The sequence below is a fragment of the Martes martes genome, assembly GCF_963455335.1.
Source record: "Martes martes genome assembly, chromosome: 14".
NCBI classification, from domain to species: Eukaryota; Metazoa; Chordata; class Mammalia; order Carnivora; family Mustelidae; genus Martes; species Martes martes.
Window position 1 is genome coordinate 34,716,805 of NC_137902.1, and position 19,441 is coordinate 34,736,245.

General features: G+C 36.7%; 1 protein-coding gene across 1 annotated transcript in view; it reads right to left on the reverse strand.

Annotated features, from left to right (window-relative positions):
• Positions 1-300: 300 nt before the first annotated feature.
• Positions 301-19,441, reverse strand: part of BTAF1 (B-TFIID TATA-box binding protein associated factor 1) — a 97,474-nt gene continuing 78,333 nt past the window's right edge. The window contains exons 26-38 of the mRNA XM_080823317.1: positions 17,597-17,749; positions 17,246-17,367; positions 16,987-17,154; positions 15,256-15,333; positions 14,988-15,117; positions 13,676-13,817; positions 13,458-13,588; positions 11,453-11,578; positions 9,563-9,715; positions 4,440-4,651; positions 3,081-3,240; positions 2,534-2,704; positions 301-1,051 (exon numbers count right to left, since the gene is read on the reverse strand). Coding sequence (XP_080679443.1) covers positions 908-1,051; positions 2,534-2,704; positions 3,081-3,240; positions 4,440-4,651; positions 9,563-9,715; positions 11,453-11,578; positions 13,458-13,588; positions 13,676-13,817; positions 14,988-15,117; positions 15,256-15,333; positions 16,987-17,154; positions 17,246-17,367; positions 17,597-17,749 — 1,890 coding nt within the window. The 3' untranslated portion in view covers positions 301-907. The remainder of the gene's footprint in view (positions 1,052-2,533; positions 2,705-3,080; positions 3,241-4,439; positions 4,652-9,562; positions 9,716-11,452; positions 11,579-13,457; positions 13,589-13,675; positions 13,818-14,987; positions 15,118-15,255; positions 15,334-16,986; positions 17,155-17,245; positions 17,368-17,596; positions 17,750-19,441) is intronic.

The following is a 19,441-nucleotide window of genomic DNA, read 5'->3' on the forward strand; positions in this document are numbered from 1 at the left end:
GTATGTTGTGTATATAAAGGAATTATTTCTCCCTTTTATGCTTCAGTCATGCATTACTACAATAAACAGTCTTTTCACCATAGGTTTTAGAATTCTAAACAGTGTAAAATCTACTTCTGGAAAACTGTATATGTTCATAGTTACAAAAAATATATTATATATATATATATGATTGAAACCTATTGAGTACATATGTTCTCTGAATCTGGCTATATCCTAGCCATTAGATAAATTAAAAAAACACCCTATTAATAGGATGTTATGATAGCCTTAAATAGACCATTACCTGTATTTAGAATAGTTGATATATTTTAAAAGTTGACAAAATGATGTTAAAGATTTGAAAAACACTATGCATCTGCATTAAATATATAAAGGTTTCCACCAAGGGCCAGGTTCAATTCATTGTCTAAGATTTTCATGTTCCAAGAGTGACCAATATCATAGTCATTATTCTTAAAATTATGGCTCATTAAGGCTTTTATACAAAAAAAGCCCTATTTTTAATCATTTATAAAAACAAGTTCTATTTAAAAGAAAAAATGTACATGAACACTAAAGTACTCATGGATATTATCCTGTACAAAGTGACTATGTAAAGATAGGAGGCTCGTTCCCAGTAAGAACACCTCATGGTAGCACATGTAAACCTGGTTTGGTTCCTCTGCTCTGCAGCTATTCAGCATGTAAAATTTAAACCATTTCACATTAACATTTAAATTTAATACAGTGCAAATATTTGAGAATAACTTGTTCCCCCCAGTGAAACAAGAACCAGCGTTATGCTGAATATTCTTCAGATCTATTTACACATTGAGCTAAAAGTTCACCATAAACTTTGAAATTTGCTGAATATCAGCAGAAATGTAACTGAACTAGCAGCAATTGCATTTACAATATTTGATAGTTACTTGAGAGAATGCATAAAATTTTCCAGGCTGTACTCTGAATCATATTGCTCTTGATCCCAAAGATCACTCAGGTTTTCAAGAATTGATTTCATACTTGCTTTTCCGGAAGTAGAGGTGTCAGCTTTTTCTGCTTTGCCATCCTTAAGAAAAATTGGCAGAAAGACAAAATGAAAGATTATGAACTTCAGAAATAATATTCTACTTTAAAATATCATACTTGTTTCTAACACTGCACTCATTCAACAGGTAAATACTTCAAGCAATGCGTAAATTTGTGATCTCATAAGCTAATTCTATTTTCCCAGCCCTAACGGTTTTATCATTTTAAGCTTTTTATTTAGGAAAAATTATAAGAACATTACAAAGAACTCATTGTTAATTGTGTATGTATATATATTAGATATATAAATCAGCTTTTCTCCCAAACCATTTGAGAGTTAAGTTGTAGATATTATGTCTTTTTATCCCTAGACTGGAATCAGCCTGTATTCTTGAGAACAAGGATGTTCTCTTACATAATCATAGTATGATGCTCATTTATACTTAATATTTATAATTTTAATTAAACTTAATACTGCTATGTAGTCCATATTCAAATTTTGCCAACTGTCACAATAAGGCCCTTTATGGCAATGGCTTTTGCTTCCTTGAAACATCTCTTGAGCACAGTTTTGCTTCTTAAAAGTCACCCATAAGAATATTCTTTCAAAGAGAATAAAAGCTATTTAAAAACAGGAATCCAGGTTTCTTTGATCCTTCTTTTTTATAGGTTATATGTATCTTATTTAACTTTACTTACATGATATGACTGAAGAACCCCCCCATCTGGGCCATCTCTTGGGGACTTAATTACTAATTACTGTTTAAAATGCAGCACCCAGCACCAGACACAATATTCTAAATGTGGGCTTAACACACACACACAAACACAATACAATGGAACTACTCTCTCTCATATTTGGACATTACAATTCTTTACAGCTCATTTAATTATCTAAGGCCATTTCTCACCATAATTTATACTGAGTGTGCAGTGGATTTTTCTGAACCTATGCAGGACTTTAAATCCAACCCTACTGGTTTTACATTATTACACCAATATTTCTAAGATGTTGTATCCTTTGATTATGGACTGTTATCTGATGTTTTAGTTCCATCATCCTAAATAACGATAATGGCTACTATTTGAGAATTTATACTAGGTACCTTTTCTAAGTGCTTACATATTCTATTTCACTTTATCTTTATAACCATGTAGTGATACCAGCATTTTTATCCTCCCAAGGGCACAGAAGTCTCTGAGCAGACAAGTTAATTTGCCAAAGGTCATCAGTTAATAGGATGCAGGGCAAGAAACACAGACCCATGTCTAGCTGACTCCAGTGATAGCTGTCTTTTAGTAGGAAAGGGCTAAGAAACCTCGAGGCAGGACACTAAAGAGAGAAATCTAAGAGTTTTATCTGGACATCAAAAATCCCTCAGGGAAAAAAAAATCCCTCAGAGGGTTGCCTCAATAATACTAAAGTGAATGCCTTTTGCTGCTTACTTTAATACTTTCACCAAGCAGTCCTGGGAAGTCCCTGAACACATTAAAGATATACCAAATTGTATAAGTTCTTTACCTTATCAAGAGTAAACAGATCAAGAAGTTGATCTGTCCCCATACTCTGCAAACTAGAATTCTCTTGGCTGATAACAGTATTTGCTATGTTCATCTTGAATTTCTGCAAACCCATTATTTTCTCTTCCAACGTTCCTCTGGTTATCAATCGGTACACGTTAACCACACGTTTCTGAATGACAAAAAGAAGTAAACAACTGTAGCACAAATAAACTGATAAGCTTTGAAGTTCACCAAGTCAGGGGGCTTGCATACTTGAACCAAGTACTTAACTACTACCTAATTAGGATTGGATTTTCTTTATCAGGCTTCATGAGCTTAAAATTTTATCATTTTGCAGAGAATTAATTAGGAAGGGACAGTGTCCAAGGTTTCCTTAGTCCAAGTACCTTATTTAATGCATGAGGAAGTGGTGCCAGATTGGGTGACTTGCCTAAGGTCACAACACTTAGCATCAGAGAAGAAACTTAAACCAAGGCTTCCCGGCTTTTTTGGGTGAGTATTTTTCCCAGGATACAAGTTAACACCTGTGAGTGATGACTTTTTACCTGCCCAATGCGATGGGCCCGGTCCATGGCTTGTAGATCACGCATAGGATTCCAGTCGTGTTCCACAAATACTACTGTGTCAGCGCCTGTTAAATTAAGCCCCAGGCCGCCAACATGAGTTGTAAGTAAAAGAACATCTATGGATGGATCATTGTTAAACCTGAAAGTATAGATATTTAAAAAAAATTAGTATATTTCTAAGGCTTCTGTAACAAACTGGGCCTTTAACATGTAGAAACAGAAGAGTTGGGGGGAAAGGCTAGCTCAGTCAGGAAAATCAGAGGATGAGGTGGTTGCTACTATTACGCTAATCTTAGAAGATACCGATAAGAGTTCTGACATCTAAGAGCTTCTAGGAAAAAGAAAAAGTAACATTATTACCAAGCTACCACTTATTCTATTTTCACCATGAATCAAACGATGGGCTTTTGTACTTTGTGTGCATTATGTTGTTATAATAGCTCTATAAGGATATTATCATTGTCCTTATAGATATTATCATTTTTGATGAGCCCAGTAGAACATGTCTAGAGTCAGGAGTCAAACCTGGGTTTTTCTACCTACAAAGCCCCTTTGTGGGTCTCTAAAACTTGTACCTAATAATCTCTTAGAGGTGCTTATAAAAAATGCTCACTCTTATGGTCAGTAGGTCTGGGACAAAACCTAGGAATCTGCATTTAAAAAACCAACCCCTGGGACGCCTGGGTGGCTCAGTCAGTTAAGCCACTGCCTTCGGCTCGGGTTATGATCCCAGGGTCTTGGGATCGAGTTCTGCATCAGGCTCCTTGCTCGGCAGGGAGCCTGCTTCTCTCTCTGCCTCTGCCTGTTTGTGTGCTCTCTCTCTCTCTCTCTTGCTGACAAATAAATAAGTAAAATCTTAAAAAAAAAAAAAAAAACCCAACCCCTAAGGTTTCTAAAGTAGAGAATGCAGACAACCCTTAAACACTGCACTCACCAATTCTGCTTCTTACCTGGGCCAGCTTCCAATTTGTTCTCAGCAGAGACACAGGGATGTCAGAGATCTTAGCTAAGCCACTTATTTGTGTCCTCCTACCCTAACCTCCCAAAAAATATGAGGAAAGTCATCCTCTCCATCTTCTGTTGATGCCTTAAATTTCTTCCATGCCCTTCAGAGTACCTTCCTAATACTGTCATGCTTTTTCTTTTCTTTTTTTAACTAAAACTATCAGTTCTATTTTTGGAGTTCTATATTTTAAAATGGGTTTAGTTGGGCTGAATCATACCATAACAAAACACATGTGTAGATATTTAGCCAAAGAAAATGTTTCATGAGGCAAACTTCTATGTAAGTAACAACTGACTATAACTTGCTTTCTAAGAGTTTTAGAAGCCACTTACCGTGAAACAATGGAATGCCTCTGACCGGGAGGTATGCTGCCATCTAATCTCAGGTAAGTGACAGAGGGTAAGTGAGGTTTGAGAAGATCATGTTCCACTATATCAAGCATGCTTTTAAGCTGACAGAAGATCAGTATCCTGTGCTGGGCCACAACAGACTCTGTGCCACTCTCTGAAGTGCTGCCATTTCCCAAACCACAGTCCAACAGCAACTTGAAAAACAGAATCAGCTGTTACACAGGTGTCCAGTAAAGTAGGCAACCAATCTCACTGTGCAAAATACTTCTTGTGGTAAGAAAAGGCTAAGCTCATCTGTCACCTGGGAAGCAGATTGGCACTCTGGGTTGTAATCTGTTAGCCTGCAGCCTCTGGAACTAGTTTGTGAGGTGTTCAGGCTTAGAATTTCCTCATCACCTCTTCAGGAGGTTCTCTGATAGGCCCCTCTCCCCTTTCCTGAATTACCTGAGGCTCAGTAGAATCTCCATAAATGTTTATTGAAAATGAAGACCTCTAGTCAAATGGTTCATGAAAAGTTATAAAAGAACAGAGTGGGGGTGCCTGGCTGGCTCAGTCAGTAGAGTACATGACTCTTGATCTCAGGGTCATGAGTTCAAGCCCCATGTTGGGTATGGAGCCTACTTAATTAAAAAAAAAGAGAAGACCGAACAGTATGAAGAAAACGTAGCATAGCAGCTAAATCTGGCAGAAATCAAAATAACAAAAAAGAGAACCAAAAGCATCTAGTGAGATCTGGATTCCTGAGCTTACTATAATATAGTTAGTGACCAACATCTTTAACAGCAAGAATTAGGCTGCTATAGATCTTTTGTATTTCCTGCTACATTATGGTTTAGTGCCTGGCATATAGCAGGTACGACAAATGAGCAAATATCCAAGTAAGTGAACAAAATCCAAGAAAATCACGTGTATATCTGTTTGGGAAACTCAAGTACCCAGTATTTACTCTTCTTCATTCCTAGGACCTTAAGATAATAAATTCTGCCCAAAACGTAAGACCTCAATGCAGGAGGCTTTCTCCTTTCTACTCATGAAAGTTACTCAGAAAACCAAAAGCTCAGCTGGACAAGATAACCAAAAGGGCACCCAGGTAAACTCCAAATTCAGTGTAAAACTTACTGTGCAGAAAAAAGTTAACACAGAAGACCTGAAATGCATTTCTTAGAAAGTCCAGCTTGCAAGGTCTGTCCTTGGCTGAAACAAGTCTTGAAACTTGGGTTTTGAGTCTTTCCATTGTTCACTACCTGATAAGGATGACCTACTGTGCTTAAACTGTTATGCAAACAATATGATTATGCTGAGACTGGCTTGCTTTCTGGGAGTCTAGAATTTTGGTATATACTAGGCAGAGGGAATCTACATGATCGGCGCCAATAAAAACTTTGGGCATTGAGTCTCTAATTAGCCCACCTGTTAAGTAATATTTCACATGTGTTGTCATAATTTGATGCTGGGGGAAAAACAAATGTTCTCTCTCTTCTACCTTAACAGCCCTTAAATTGTAAATTTTTGCCCTAAGCTTTCCCTCCCTCCTTGATAGAGAGTACATACAGAGTATACTACACCAAGGAACTCCTCCAGGTGGAATAAAGAAATCTGATGAATGTAATTATCTCTATCCCTTGCCTCTAAATCTGCAATCATATTACTATCTTTATTTCTAAAAACCTGGGGTGTTTTAAGAGACTATAACTAGGTGGTATCCAGTATAAAGAATGTGATACCAGTGGGAAATTCTACATGGCTTCTTTATATAATATAAAGAGGAGCTCTAGAGAGTAAGAATTTATCAGAATGTCTGCCATGCACATTCAATTATCTTAATCCTTTAGGCAACAATATCAAACCCTACAGATAACCATTCATATTAAGAACATCCAAGAAATGTTTGCCAAGTCTGACAGAATCTGTAAGTTTTTTAAAACTGACTTTGCTTATTTCCATTAAATTTCACCTATAGTTTCAGTTTATCCTTCCAGTATCCTGAAATTTTAAAATTCCGGCAATATAAGGTAATTCTGGCACTATTACTTGCTTATAAACATGTTTCTGTGTTTCTAGTGCCAGATTTATTTTATTTTATTTTTTATTTATTTGACAGAGATCACAAGCAGGCAGAAGGGCAGGCAGAGGAAGAAGCAGGCTCCCCGCTGAGCAGAGAGCCCGATGCGGGGCTGGATCCCAGAACCCAGGGATCATGACCTGAGCCAAAGGCCTTAACCCACTGAGCCACCCAGGCGCCCCTTAGTGCCAGATTTTTAAAAAGCAAATAAGACTTCTCCCCTAATTCAGAGAATAGACATATTTTAGATGAAAGCAAACAAGAAAGCAAGCTAGTTCTCTATCCCCTAAGGCAGAACCTTTGCTCTAAATGGCTGAAAAGAACTGGGAAAATAGAAAAGTCAGGTTATAGAAAAGCCCTCCATAAGTATGGCCAGAAACAATCCGGGCCTAAGCTGCAGAGTTCCTAAGCATCTTAATTCCAGACACTTCAGAATGACAAGAAGCATTTTAAAATGAGAGATCAGTTTAAGTAATAACTGCAGGGGAAAAAAATAATGTGCAAAAGGATAAACTAAAAATAATTTAAAGCCTATAATTAAAGTGTAGATGAAATTCAATATTTTTTAGAAATCTAATTAGCGGATTCCTTGACTAAGTATATCTTAGAGCTTTATCTAATGTATCAGCTATGTTGGGCATCTGGATGGCTCAGTTAAGCATCTGCCTTCAGCTCAGATCATGATCCCAGGGTACGGGGATCAAGTCCCACGTTGGGGTCCCTACTCAGTGGGCAGTCTGCTCCCCACTCGTAATCTCTCAAATAAATAAAATCTTCTAAAAAAATATATCAGTTATGTTAAGAAAGTTGTGAACACTTCATATACAAATTTAGTTTAGTCAAATAAAACTATTCCATATATAAACCATCTAAACCCAATAGTCATTCTTCCTTTTTATGGAAAATGCTTTCTTTTATATTTATATTTAATAATATAAGGATACATGCCTGGATGTCATATGTCATTATATAACATTTTCTATATTAACCAATGTGAAATAAAAAATCTTCTTTCATTAGTTATTTTCAATGAAATTTAGGCCAGAATAACTACAGAAAGCAAAAACAATTACTAAATTACTAATGTCCAGATTTTATAGTAAGCTCTTAATTTCTTTTTTAAAAGATTTTATTTATTTGAGAGAGGGAGACACAGCAAGAGACGGAACACAAGCAGAGGGAGTGGGAGAGGGAGAAGCAGGCTTCCCGGCGAGCAGGGAGCCCGATGCGGGGGGCTCGATCCCAGTACCCTGGGATCATGACCCGAGCTGAAGGCAGCTGCCTAACCAACTGAGCCATCTAGGCACCCCTAAGCTCTTAATTTTTTTTTAAAGACTGTATTTATTTATTTGACAGAGATCACAAATAGGCAGAGAGGCAGGCAGAAAGAGAGAGGGGAAAGTAGGCTCCCTGCTGAAAGCCTGATGCGGGGCTTGATCGCAGCACCCTGAGATCATGACCTGAGCTGAAGGCAGAGGCTTAACCTACTGAGCCACCCAGACGCCCCCCTAAGCTCTTAATTTTTAAGACAACATAGAACTAAATGTATTAGCCTTAACATTTTTGTGCTTGAAATTGGTTCTTTTAAAAAGTTTAACCTTTTAGGGGCGCCTGGGTGGCTCAGTGGGTTAAAGCCTCTGCCTTCGGCTCAGGTCATGATCCCAGGGTCCTGGGATCAAGCCCCACATTGGACTCTCTGCTCAGCGAGGAGTCTGCTTCCTCCTCTCTCTCTCTGCCTGCCCCTCTGCCTACTTGTGATCTCTATCAAATAAATAAATAAAACCTTAAAAAAAAAAAAGTTTAACCTTTTGAAATCTTAGAATTTTCAAAAATTCTGTTTCTGAAAGCTATCTACCCAGAAAGCAACATGAGCAAACTGGCAGAGTAGGCAGCTCCCGATAAAACTCAGAGATTCACACTGATGCATATCACAATCAAACCATTCAAAGAGAGCCCTGAAAGCAGCAAGAAAAGGTGAATTCGTCATGTAAAAGGGATCTCAGTAAGGTCAGTATTTCTCATTAGAAACCACGGAAGACATTACTGAAGAAAGTGAAAGGATAATCTACAGAATGGGAGAACATATTTGCAAGATCATGTATCTGATAAGGGCTTAATATCTAGAATATAAAAGAACTCTTAAAACTCAACCAAAGACAGACTATACAATTTAAAAATGGTCCAAGAACTTAAAAGGCATTTTCAACAATGAGACAGCACTTCATACCTACTGGGATGGCTACAATAAATAAAGTGTTGGCTAGGATATGGAGAAAATGGAACACTAACACATTCGCTAATGGGAATGTAAATAGTACAACCACTGTGGAAAAGTCTGAGAGGCCCTGAAAAAGTTAAACATAGAATTTCTCTGTGATCCAGCAATTCCACACCTAGTCTACATCCAAAAGAACTGAAAAGAGGGGCTGTTTAAACAGATACTTATTAGCCCATGTTCATTGCAGTATCATTCACAATAGCCAAAAGATGGGAACAACCCAAGCGTCCATCAACACGTGACCAGATAAATAAAATGTGATATATAAATAATAATGGAATATTATTCAGCCATAAAAACAAAGTACTGATACATGCTACAAACACAAATGTACCTTGAAAAATGAAGTGAAATAAGCCAGTCACAAAAGTGCAAATATTTACAGCAGGTAAATTCATACAGATATCGAGCGGACTAAAGGGCACCAGGGGTTGGAGGAAAGGAGAATAGGAAGTTATTATTGGTTAATGTGTACCCAGTTTCTGTTTAGGTGATAGCAAAATTTTGGAAATAGTGGCAACAGGTGCCCAACACTGTGAATGTAATTAATGACACAGAACTGTACACTTAAACATGGTTAAAATGGCGTATCTTATACTATATATATTTGCCAGTTTTTAAAAAAGCTAAACCAGACAGAAATGGTACAAATTAAAAAGTAAAAGAAATGGTAAACACATCAGTAATCTTTTGGAAAAGCAAATTTACCCAGTGTTACAATCAAGAATATGTAACACACATCTAACACTCATGAGACCTACTTACCTGTTTCAAAGCTGAGAGTTTAGGGGCATGTTGAATATCATGAAGAGAAGAATTCTGAACTGCCAGCTTTTCAGTAGTACTTTTGAACTCTGGATGTTGAGGTGTTAAGACTAATGCTGGATGATTGCACAGTTTACGTAAGTACTGTAATGCCTTCAAGGGGGGAAAAAGTATATACAAGTCCATACATGCCACAAATGTCATGTCTCATTATCTTTTCCTATTCTATTCCATCCACAGAATGCCCTTTTTCCTATTCTTGCTACTCCTACTCATTCTACAAAAATTAGTTCAAATATCTCATCTGGGATGCCTTCATCAGTGCTTCTTGTGCAGTATATGAGAGCATTTATAGCTTGTATAAATTTTACAGTTTACATCTGTCTCCCTCACTAGATAATGAGCATCTCATGGCAAAAAGACCTCTTTCCCAGTCAAAGTGCCTGATAATGCTTACAGATGCTTTTGGAATAAGGCAACATTTTCTAAAGATTTCCTAAAGGTTTCTCAAACTTCAGTGGATATAGAAATTTCTTGAGGACCTTATAAATCTGCAAATCTCTCCCCTACACAGTATTCTAATTCAGCAAAGCAGGGAGAGGGGAAGGTGGAACGAGGTGGTTATATCAATTGGTTAAGAATCAGAACCCTATACGGTCCTTCTTTCTTTTCTCTAATTCAGCTACATTCTTTCTCTTGCCTTTTACTTGGCTCATTATTTGGGTATTGATATTTCTATTAGCTCGACTGACAAGGCTCAAGAGACAGCTGGACACTATGACAGAAACTATAGGAGAGGTATTAGCCTTCACAACTCCCTCTCCCCATCTTTTATCTTTAAAAATGTTACAGTATTTAATTTATTGGTAGCAATATTGGTAGAATATTTCAAAAGGGACAGAAAGACTGAACTGACATTTTCTCTTTTTCATTTGCTATTCCCCTGAGCACACAAGGCATACATGTCTCAAGACGCCTGTACTTTGGGTATCCTTGCCTGGAATCAATTCCCCCCACATATCTGCATGCCTCAATCCTCCAGATCTCTGCTTATATGTCACCATCTCAGTGAGGCCATTCCTGATCCCTGTACTAAAAACCACAACTCCTATACTATATAACATCATATGCTGCTTCATTTTCTCTTACATAATATGTATTTTACTTTCTCCTTTTTCAATGCTATAAAGGAAGGAGTTTGTTTTTTCCAATGCTTTAACCCCTGAAATTACTGCCTTGTAGCAGGCATTCCAATTTTTTTTTAATGTAAAGCAAAAGAGTCTCTAAAAACTCTTCTTTTCATGTAATATACAAAAATATACTGCATTTTGTATAATTTTTTTTATTATGTTAGTCACTATGCAGTACATCATTAGTTTCTAATGTAGTGTTCCATGATTCATTGCTTGCATGTAACACCCAGTGCTCCACGCAATACATGTCCTCCTTAATATGCATCCCCTTCAGGCTAACTCATCCCCCCACACCCCTCCATCTCTAAAACCTTCAGTTTGTTTCCCAGACTCCATAGTCTCTCATGATTTGTCTCCCCTTCTGATTTCCCACTCTTCATTTTCCCCTTCCTTCTCCTAATGTCCTTCGTGCTATTCCTTATGTTTCACAAATAAGTGAAACCATATGATAATTGACTTTCTCTACTTGACTGACTTCACTTAGCGTAATCTCCTCCAGTTCCAACATTTTGTATAATTTTAATATTAAATTACTTATTTCTAATTATGAAAATAAATTAGTACTTTTCTTTATTTTCAAGAATGTATACACAGTATTGAAAAAATGTAAATAAATCCATACTTTAGTATTCCATGTAAAAACTGCTGTACTGAAGAACATGATTCTTTAAGAATTAAAAAAGACTATAATCTATACCTGGAATACGTGGCCTGTAGCTTTAAGCTTTGGTTTTTCAGTTTCTTCGGAAAGTGCAGCTGAAGAAACTGTTTCATCAACATCACACTTGGCACGAGACTTAGCAAAATCCTCATAGAGCTGAACCTGTAAAATTGCACCCCCAAAAGCAGTAAGTGTATTTATTTTCAACTGTTCAAAACATAGCTAGCAAATGCCAATAACAGCAGTGATTCAGACCAGTCCTCATTAAAGAAAATATGATATCTATGCTTTACTCCTGATTACAAATTACCCACTGCATCTTGGTAAATTCCTTTAAAATTGCATTTAGAAAACAAGTATAACACTTTAAGCTTGGCTGCTAAAATGTTAAAAACTAGTCAAACAGTCCTAGACTCAGTATTTCCACTCTGCTGAGGAAGATAAATACATTACCAATAAAAGAGAACCTGAACCCCTACAAGTGAGAAAGACCCAAGTTTTAAACAAATACTATTGCTAGGGTGCCTGGCTGGCTCAGTTAGTTGAATATGTGACTCTTGATCTCAGAATTTTAAGTTCGAGGCCCAGGCAGGGTATGGAGATTACTTTTGAAATAAATAAAACTTTTTAAAAAAGGTAAAAGGAGAGAATACTACTGCTACCTAAAAGGAGAACTCATGAATGTTGAAGCATTACCTTGGGGTCTGGATTCCTGCCTTGTACATGCTAAAACACTATGTAAGGGAAGCACCAAGAAACAGAAATCAAAGTATAAAAACCCAGGAATGCTAAATAAAGCCAAATGTCACTTCCCTCCCAACTCCTCTTCTTCAGGCTACTTAAATGTGTTTTATACCACTATCACACCATGGATTTTTTTTTTTTTAAGATTTTATTTTTAAGTAAACTCTACACCCAACGTGGAGCACAACTCTGAGATCAAAAGTTGCATGCTCTACTGAAAGAGCAGGCCAAGTGCCCCTACCATGAATTTTTTTCATATGGCACCTTTCCTTTACTGTACTTACTTCAAAAAGTCTTCATCTCATTGCTCCTAAAATACTCCTTTCAAGAAATACCAATCCCATTTTTACAAATGAGGAATGGAGGCCCAGACAAATGAGGTAGATAATATAAATGATCATAAGAGATCTCAGCATCTAGATTAGTGTCCTGCTAAGCTCTAAACTCAAGTTGTATAGATAGGAAAGAACCTAAGTTTCTGAGTGTGTCTGTATATCTTTTATTCATTTTACCATACTAAATCAACGCATAATACTGAAATGGATGAATGGATGCCATACTAACCTAGAACCGGAAGTTAAAAAAACAGAAAATTCCGACTATAGGCCATGTCTTACTAAGACAAGGGATAGTTTCCCCTCACAAATACTACATAAGGAAAGGCATACAAAAAATTCCTTTGAAAAAAATAAATTCCTTTGATAATGGTCTCTGTACAAAATCAGAACTGTACAAAAGCCAAGTCTTATTCCAAAAATTTACTGGCAATGCAGAAGTACTTTTAAAGGGATGTGACCCCACTTCCCAGGTCTGAAACTCAGCCCTGATATTTATTAGCTATATAACGTTGAGCAAGTTACTTAATGTTTCTGAGCTTCCCCTTTCCTTATTTACAAAAATGGAGATTGATAATTCCTATAATGCTGTTGTGAAAATATGAGGACATTACAGTAGATTTTTGGCCCTTATAAATATTCACCCATTTCTTTAACAATTTAACCTTGCAACTTTTCCAATTAATTCAACATGTAAGAAAGCAACTACAATACTGGCTTTTATTTTAATGCCATATTCAAAATGCATATATTCAAATGTATATCCACATGTCAAAACAGATTCATTCAGGTGCTATCTCTACATGTTTGGAACAGAATCTTCCTAAAGTCTATGAAAGTAGAAGCTAGATTTGAGTGATAAAACCAAAGTCTAATCCCTTTTATTCAATGTTTGCATGGCTTATTCAAAACATTCTCCTAACAAACATACCACCACCAACCACAATCACCAGATTTCTAACCTGGAGAGGACTAAGAGTACAGTAGTAGTCTTGAATAATTTTGGGTGGAAGATCCTGCAAAACATCTTCTTTCATTCTTCTCAAAAGAAAAGGCAGGACCTGGCGGTGCAGTGCATCCATGGCAAGAACACCTGTTAACAGTAAGAGAAAATGGCTTTAAAAGAGTTAGGAATAAGGTAAAGTCACTTGCATGGTATAGAATTATATCTTTTTCATACCTGCTTCTTGTTCTCGACTAGAGCTTCGAGCATCCCTACTTGCTAATATAGGTTTACCATATCGAGCAGCAAACTGGCGTTCAGTCCCCAAAAATCCTGGCATGAGGAAGTCAAATAATGACCACAGCTCCAAAACGTTGTTCTGAATATAAGAAAGGAATATCAGTTATCTTTTGTATTGGGATTATTTCCTTACACTTGAAAAATGGAATATTAATGAAAGCCCATTTTTGATGACATAGATGAGGGGTAATCAATCACATTTTTATATATATTGTGTTAAGTCTGTATTTTAATACGTAAAATTCACATCAGTATCCTTGGTGAAAATATTCTATTCTACTGGGTGGAATTTTCAAGCCTCTTCCACCAAAATAAGCCTTGGTCCATGGTGTTTAAATCCTACTGGTGGCATCTATCAGGTAATAAAGAGAAGAGCAGAAAGATGAATGTTTCCGAATCTTTTATCTTTGACACTAAAATTAACAGCAAGATTTAAAGAATTTGGCTGACATCACAATTTAAGGAAAACCTAGAAGAATTTCGTTATAGGTCAAGTCTATCCAGTACTCAAGGGCCATGAAATAGGCACAGTTTCCTTCCAATTCTACTGCTGAAGTTTCATTTTAAAAAAAGGAAGAAAAAAAAAATTAGCACTTTTCCATTTTAGATGCATTCCCAGTATGTGTGGATCCTAAGGTACCATGTGGGGCTTTAGTGTGGTGTCTGCTTCTCCCTCTGCCCCTCCCCCTGCTTGTGCTCTCTCTTTTGAATAAGGAAATCTTTTAAGATTTTATTTACTAACAGAGAGAGAGTGGGGTGGGGGGACACAACCAGGGGGAGATGGAGAGGGAGAAGCAGGCTTCCCACCAAGCAGGAGCTGGGGCCTGATGCAGGGCTCCATCTCAGGACCCTGGGATCATGACCTGAGCTGAAGGCAGACACTCAAGGTCTGAGCCACCGAGGCGGCCCTCAAATAAAATCTTAAAAAGATTTGAGAGAGAAGGAGTGAGCACGCACAAGCATCATGACCCTGAGGTCATGACCTAAGTGGACACCAGGAGCGGATACTTAACCAACTGCGCCACCCAGGCATCCCTTCATATTGCTTTTAAAACCCAGTTTGCTCAGATACTGTTACATACCAAATGAACCATTACAAAATGCAATTACTAGAAGTTATCATTCCTATAAACTTTAAAAAAAAAATGAAAAGAGAAGGAAAATACTTCTTTAATTCACTGCCAAATGTCAAATCAAGCCTTCTTTCCACATGGTAAATACATACAGAGACAGCACAATAAATAACTACCTGGATTGGTGTTCCGGAAAGAATAATCCTATAATTAGCAGTCAGTTGTTTTACTGCTTTTGACAATTTTGTTTTTCCATTTTTGATGACATGGCCTTCATCAAGAATACAGTAGTTAAATTTAATATTTCTAAGGGAGAAGAAGCAAAAAAATAGAGTGTCTTTTAGTATATGGCAAGAACTATATGAAGAGCCTTTCAGGCAGGAAAATATTAACTCTCTTCAAATTTGATACTGTTTCTCTAAACAAAAAAATTTTAATTCTTACCTAAAGAAATCTATGTCATTCCTCACAACATCATATGAAGCCACTATCAGATTGTGTCTTTTTACTTGATGCTGTAACCTGTATTTAAAAAGAAATAAATTAATAGGAAGCAAGGAACCTGCAAAGTCCATAATATAATTTCAAAGGGGATGCTACTGCTACCATCTTACAGGGTGTTTTCAATATGCCTACTAAGCCCAACATTCCTTTGTGCTTGTTCTACATCCATGACCCTGCCACTTGAAGACCATTCTTCTTTTGACTTGGTCCTGTTAGCCTAACTCAGTCTGGCTAGAAAAGAGATTGGTACCTGATTCAAACTGTGGTGGACACTTAATTTGCTAACACCTCTTCCTTAAACGCACTATTCCTTCCAAACTCCATGTTGTGTTGGGGGATGAGGGGAAGCCACATGTGCCCATAATTACCAAAGAGATGAAGCACTGAATCAGGTTGAGCCATTCACAATATTTTATCCCCTGACCACAAAGACTGGTTTGGGAGCATGACCTTAAACAAGGCCAGTCAGTCATTTCCAGTATTGATACAATCATGATGGGAGAGAGAAGATTTCTGTTTACTACAGCTGCCAAGCCAGAAGAATGTGGGTCTAAGACTATCTATGGTCATTTTTTTTTTTTTTTTAAAGTAGGCTCCATGCCTGGCATGGAGCCCAACACAGGGCTTGAACTCACAACCTGAAGATCAAGACCTGAGCTGAGATCAAAAGTCGGACGCTCAACCAACTGAGCCACCCAGGCGCCCCTATGTATGGTTATCTTATCCACCAACAGCAGAGACCAATAAAACAAGCTGTGAATGGGGAGGAAGAGAAAATGAGAGCAATCTAGATGTGCCTGAAGCAAGAATTCACCCCTGAAATTCTCAGTTTAAGTGAATTAATGAATTTCTTATTTGCTTAAGCTAGTTTGAGCTTCTATACTTTTAAATTAAGTTCTGACAGACACTACAGTAAATTCTTTTAAAAGTGCAAGCTGATGACTTGCCTGTGTTCAAATCCTCACTCTGCCCATTAAATTAGTTGTAAGACCTTGGACCCAGCCCCATGTCTTAGACTTTTATCTGTAAACTGGGAACAAAAATAATAACCATACCTCATATGGTGATTGTGCACATACATAATACACAATTTTACATAAATTTGAAACTACTAAGAATAATACCCGGCTAATAAATGCTCAACATATGTTAGCTCTTGCAGATACAGAGAGACAGCAAATCTATGGACTAATCAGCACCTATGATTCTCCATGCTTTAAAAGATGAACTGAAATCAATGAAATTCTGCTCTTCAAAATTTGCATTTAGGAACATAAAGGATGTACTAGTTTGATAGAGAAAGAGTAAAGCTAACAGAACTCTAGCAATGCTATGGTATCAAGGCAGCCAGAGCAGTCACTATGAAGCAAAGCATTTTGGGGATTAGGGAGCTCTTAGAGAAAGATATGCTATGATCACAAGGCTCCCAAGAAGGGCAGAGAGAATGGCTTTGGTTCCTAGGTCAAATACTTAAAAAACCCAATTGACTGTTAACAATGGTTGAAGTCCTTAAACTTTGATGAGTCTCACTGATTTTATCTTTATAATGTATATTCATCTTTCTTAAATTAAGAAAGTTTCTGACAACTAAAAAAAACTAGAATTTTTAATAAATTTTATCCTAAAGTTCTCAAGCAAAAGATTAAACATTTTTTGTTGTACAGTTCTTACCTTATTCTTTCAGTAGGAGGTCCAGTATAGTGTAATGGATTGAGATATTCTTTGGAGCAAAATTTACCTACTTCATCCACCCAGTGACCTGTTAATGTTGGCGGACAAACCACCAAGGAAGGAAGTGGCATACATTCTGCCAATTTTGATCTTGCATACTCCTGGGCCCTTTACAACAACAGAACATAATGAATTAACTGGCTTGTTTACATTTCTCAGCATCTGAAAGCTCTTTTTAAAAAATAGTATTTTAAATTACCTGTGACAATGATCTCCTGCAAGAATGCAGATGGACTGTAAAGTTTTTCCTAAGCCCATGTCATCACACAGAATTCCATGAAGTTTATACTTATTAAGAAATGCTAACCAGTTCACACCATCCTGAAAGGTTGGGAGAAAGAGGAAAATTAGAAATATGAACAGAGTGTAAAAAGTTTTTTTCTTGTAAAACATGTATGTACAGACCAAAAATCTTTATTTTTATAGGCAAAAGAGAAATAATAAATGGGTATAAGACACTAAACACAACCTTTTACTGAGTCCATTTTAAAAACTTCAAAATACATTGAAAGGAATAATCACTATTTATAAGATAAGAATAAAACTTTACCTGCTGATATTTTCTGAGTTCAGCATTGATTGGTACTGGTATTTTGTAATTTTCTAATTTTTTCCCATCTAATAATTGCTCCAAAAAGTGTCGCTCCTTGGCTTTCAATTGGATTAGTTCTTCTGACATATTTGGAGGGTCTGGAATGCCTGCCTGAAGTGATTTTTTTTAAAGAGTATTAAAACTATTTACCACAGTTAATTTTTTCATACTCAAGATTATGGATAATTTCAAATCTTACTAAAATATAAATGCAGAGAAAAAATTCAAAAATAGCAATAACAAGAAGTAAAAATTTTTTAAAGATTTTATTTGAGAGAACGTGTGAGAGAGCACATGGGGGCACAGGGGCAAAGGAAGTGTGCCCCAATAATAAATATTAAGTACTTTTAAAGACTGGACAATAAAAAGAGTTTGAATTTGATGGGTATTAAAAGTGCCATGAGGGGGTGCCTGGGTGGCTCAGTGGGTTAATAAGCCTCTGCCTTCAGCTAAGGTCATGATCTCTGGGTCCTGGGATCGAGCCCTACATCGGGCTCTCTGCTCAGCAGGGAGCCTGCTTCTCCCTCTCTCTCTCTGCCTACTTGTGATCTCTGTCAAATAAATAAATAAAATCTTAAAAAAAAAAAAGTGCTATGGGACTACGAAATAAACACATCTGAGGTATTTTTAAAGAACAGTTACAACTTTTTTCCCACACCAGGCATTACTTGATAAAGAGGCAGACAGAATCCTGTAACTTATTTTAAATACAATGCTGATACTAGAGCTTCTCAATTTTAGTGTTATGATGCCCCAAGGGTATCGGTTCTCAAAATGTATTCTGCCGACCCCTCAGGATCCCCAAGACTTTTTCAAAGGGTCACTGAGGTCAAAACTATTTCATAATAAAAGAAATAAATGAAAGACATTGTTTGCTTTTTTCACTGTGTTGACATTTACACTGATGCCACAAAAGTGATGGTGGGCAAAACTGCTTATGTCTCAGAAAGAATCAAGGCACTGTGTTACAGCCATGCACCAGCATTTTTTTTTTTAAAAGCCAGTTTCACTTAAGAATGTCCTTAAAGCAGTAAAACTAATTTTATTAGACCTCAACCCTTGAATGCCCATCTTAACATTCTATGCAACAAAATGTGAAATTCCTATAAAGCACTTTTGCTGCTTATCAAAATACAATATGCTGAGGAAAAACACTTGTGAGACTGTTTAAATTGTGATCTAAGCCATTTTTCATTGAACAAAATTTTACTTGAATGCACTGACAAACTATAATTATTCTGACTTGGCTACTTGGCCAACATTTTCTCAAAAATGAATCTGTCACTTCAAGGAAAACAACATAACTTGTTGTCAGTCATAAAATTCAATCTTCCAAAAGAAACAGCATTGTGAGCCTGAACCTATGTATAAGCTTCCCAATACTTAAAAAAGAATTTCTGTTGGTGATATTAAGAATCGGATTTTTTGCTATTTTAGGATGAAATACACCAACTTTAAAAGATTTACATAACTCAGTGAACTACTGTTTTCCAAATGACCAATGTTTATGTTTAAAAAAACATGTACGGGTAAAAGATCTACTGAAAAGTGTAAGATAAACCAATAGATTTTAACATAGAGAGATTTTACAGTCATTGATAGGATTTTAGATTCCACACTGCACATAAATTTAATAAGCTTTCTCCTTTTGAGTTTTGGTATGCTATCAGATAAAAGAACATCCACAATTATTTGAAAAGGCTGTCAAAATACTGCTCACTTTTCCAACTACCCATCTCTGAGGCTTGACTTTCTTCATATACCCTCAACCCAAGAAACATTTTGCAACAGAGTGAATGCCCA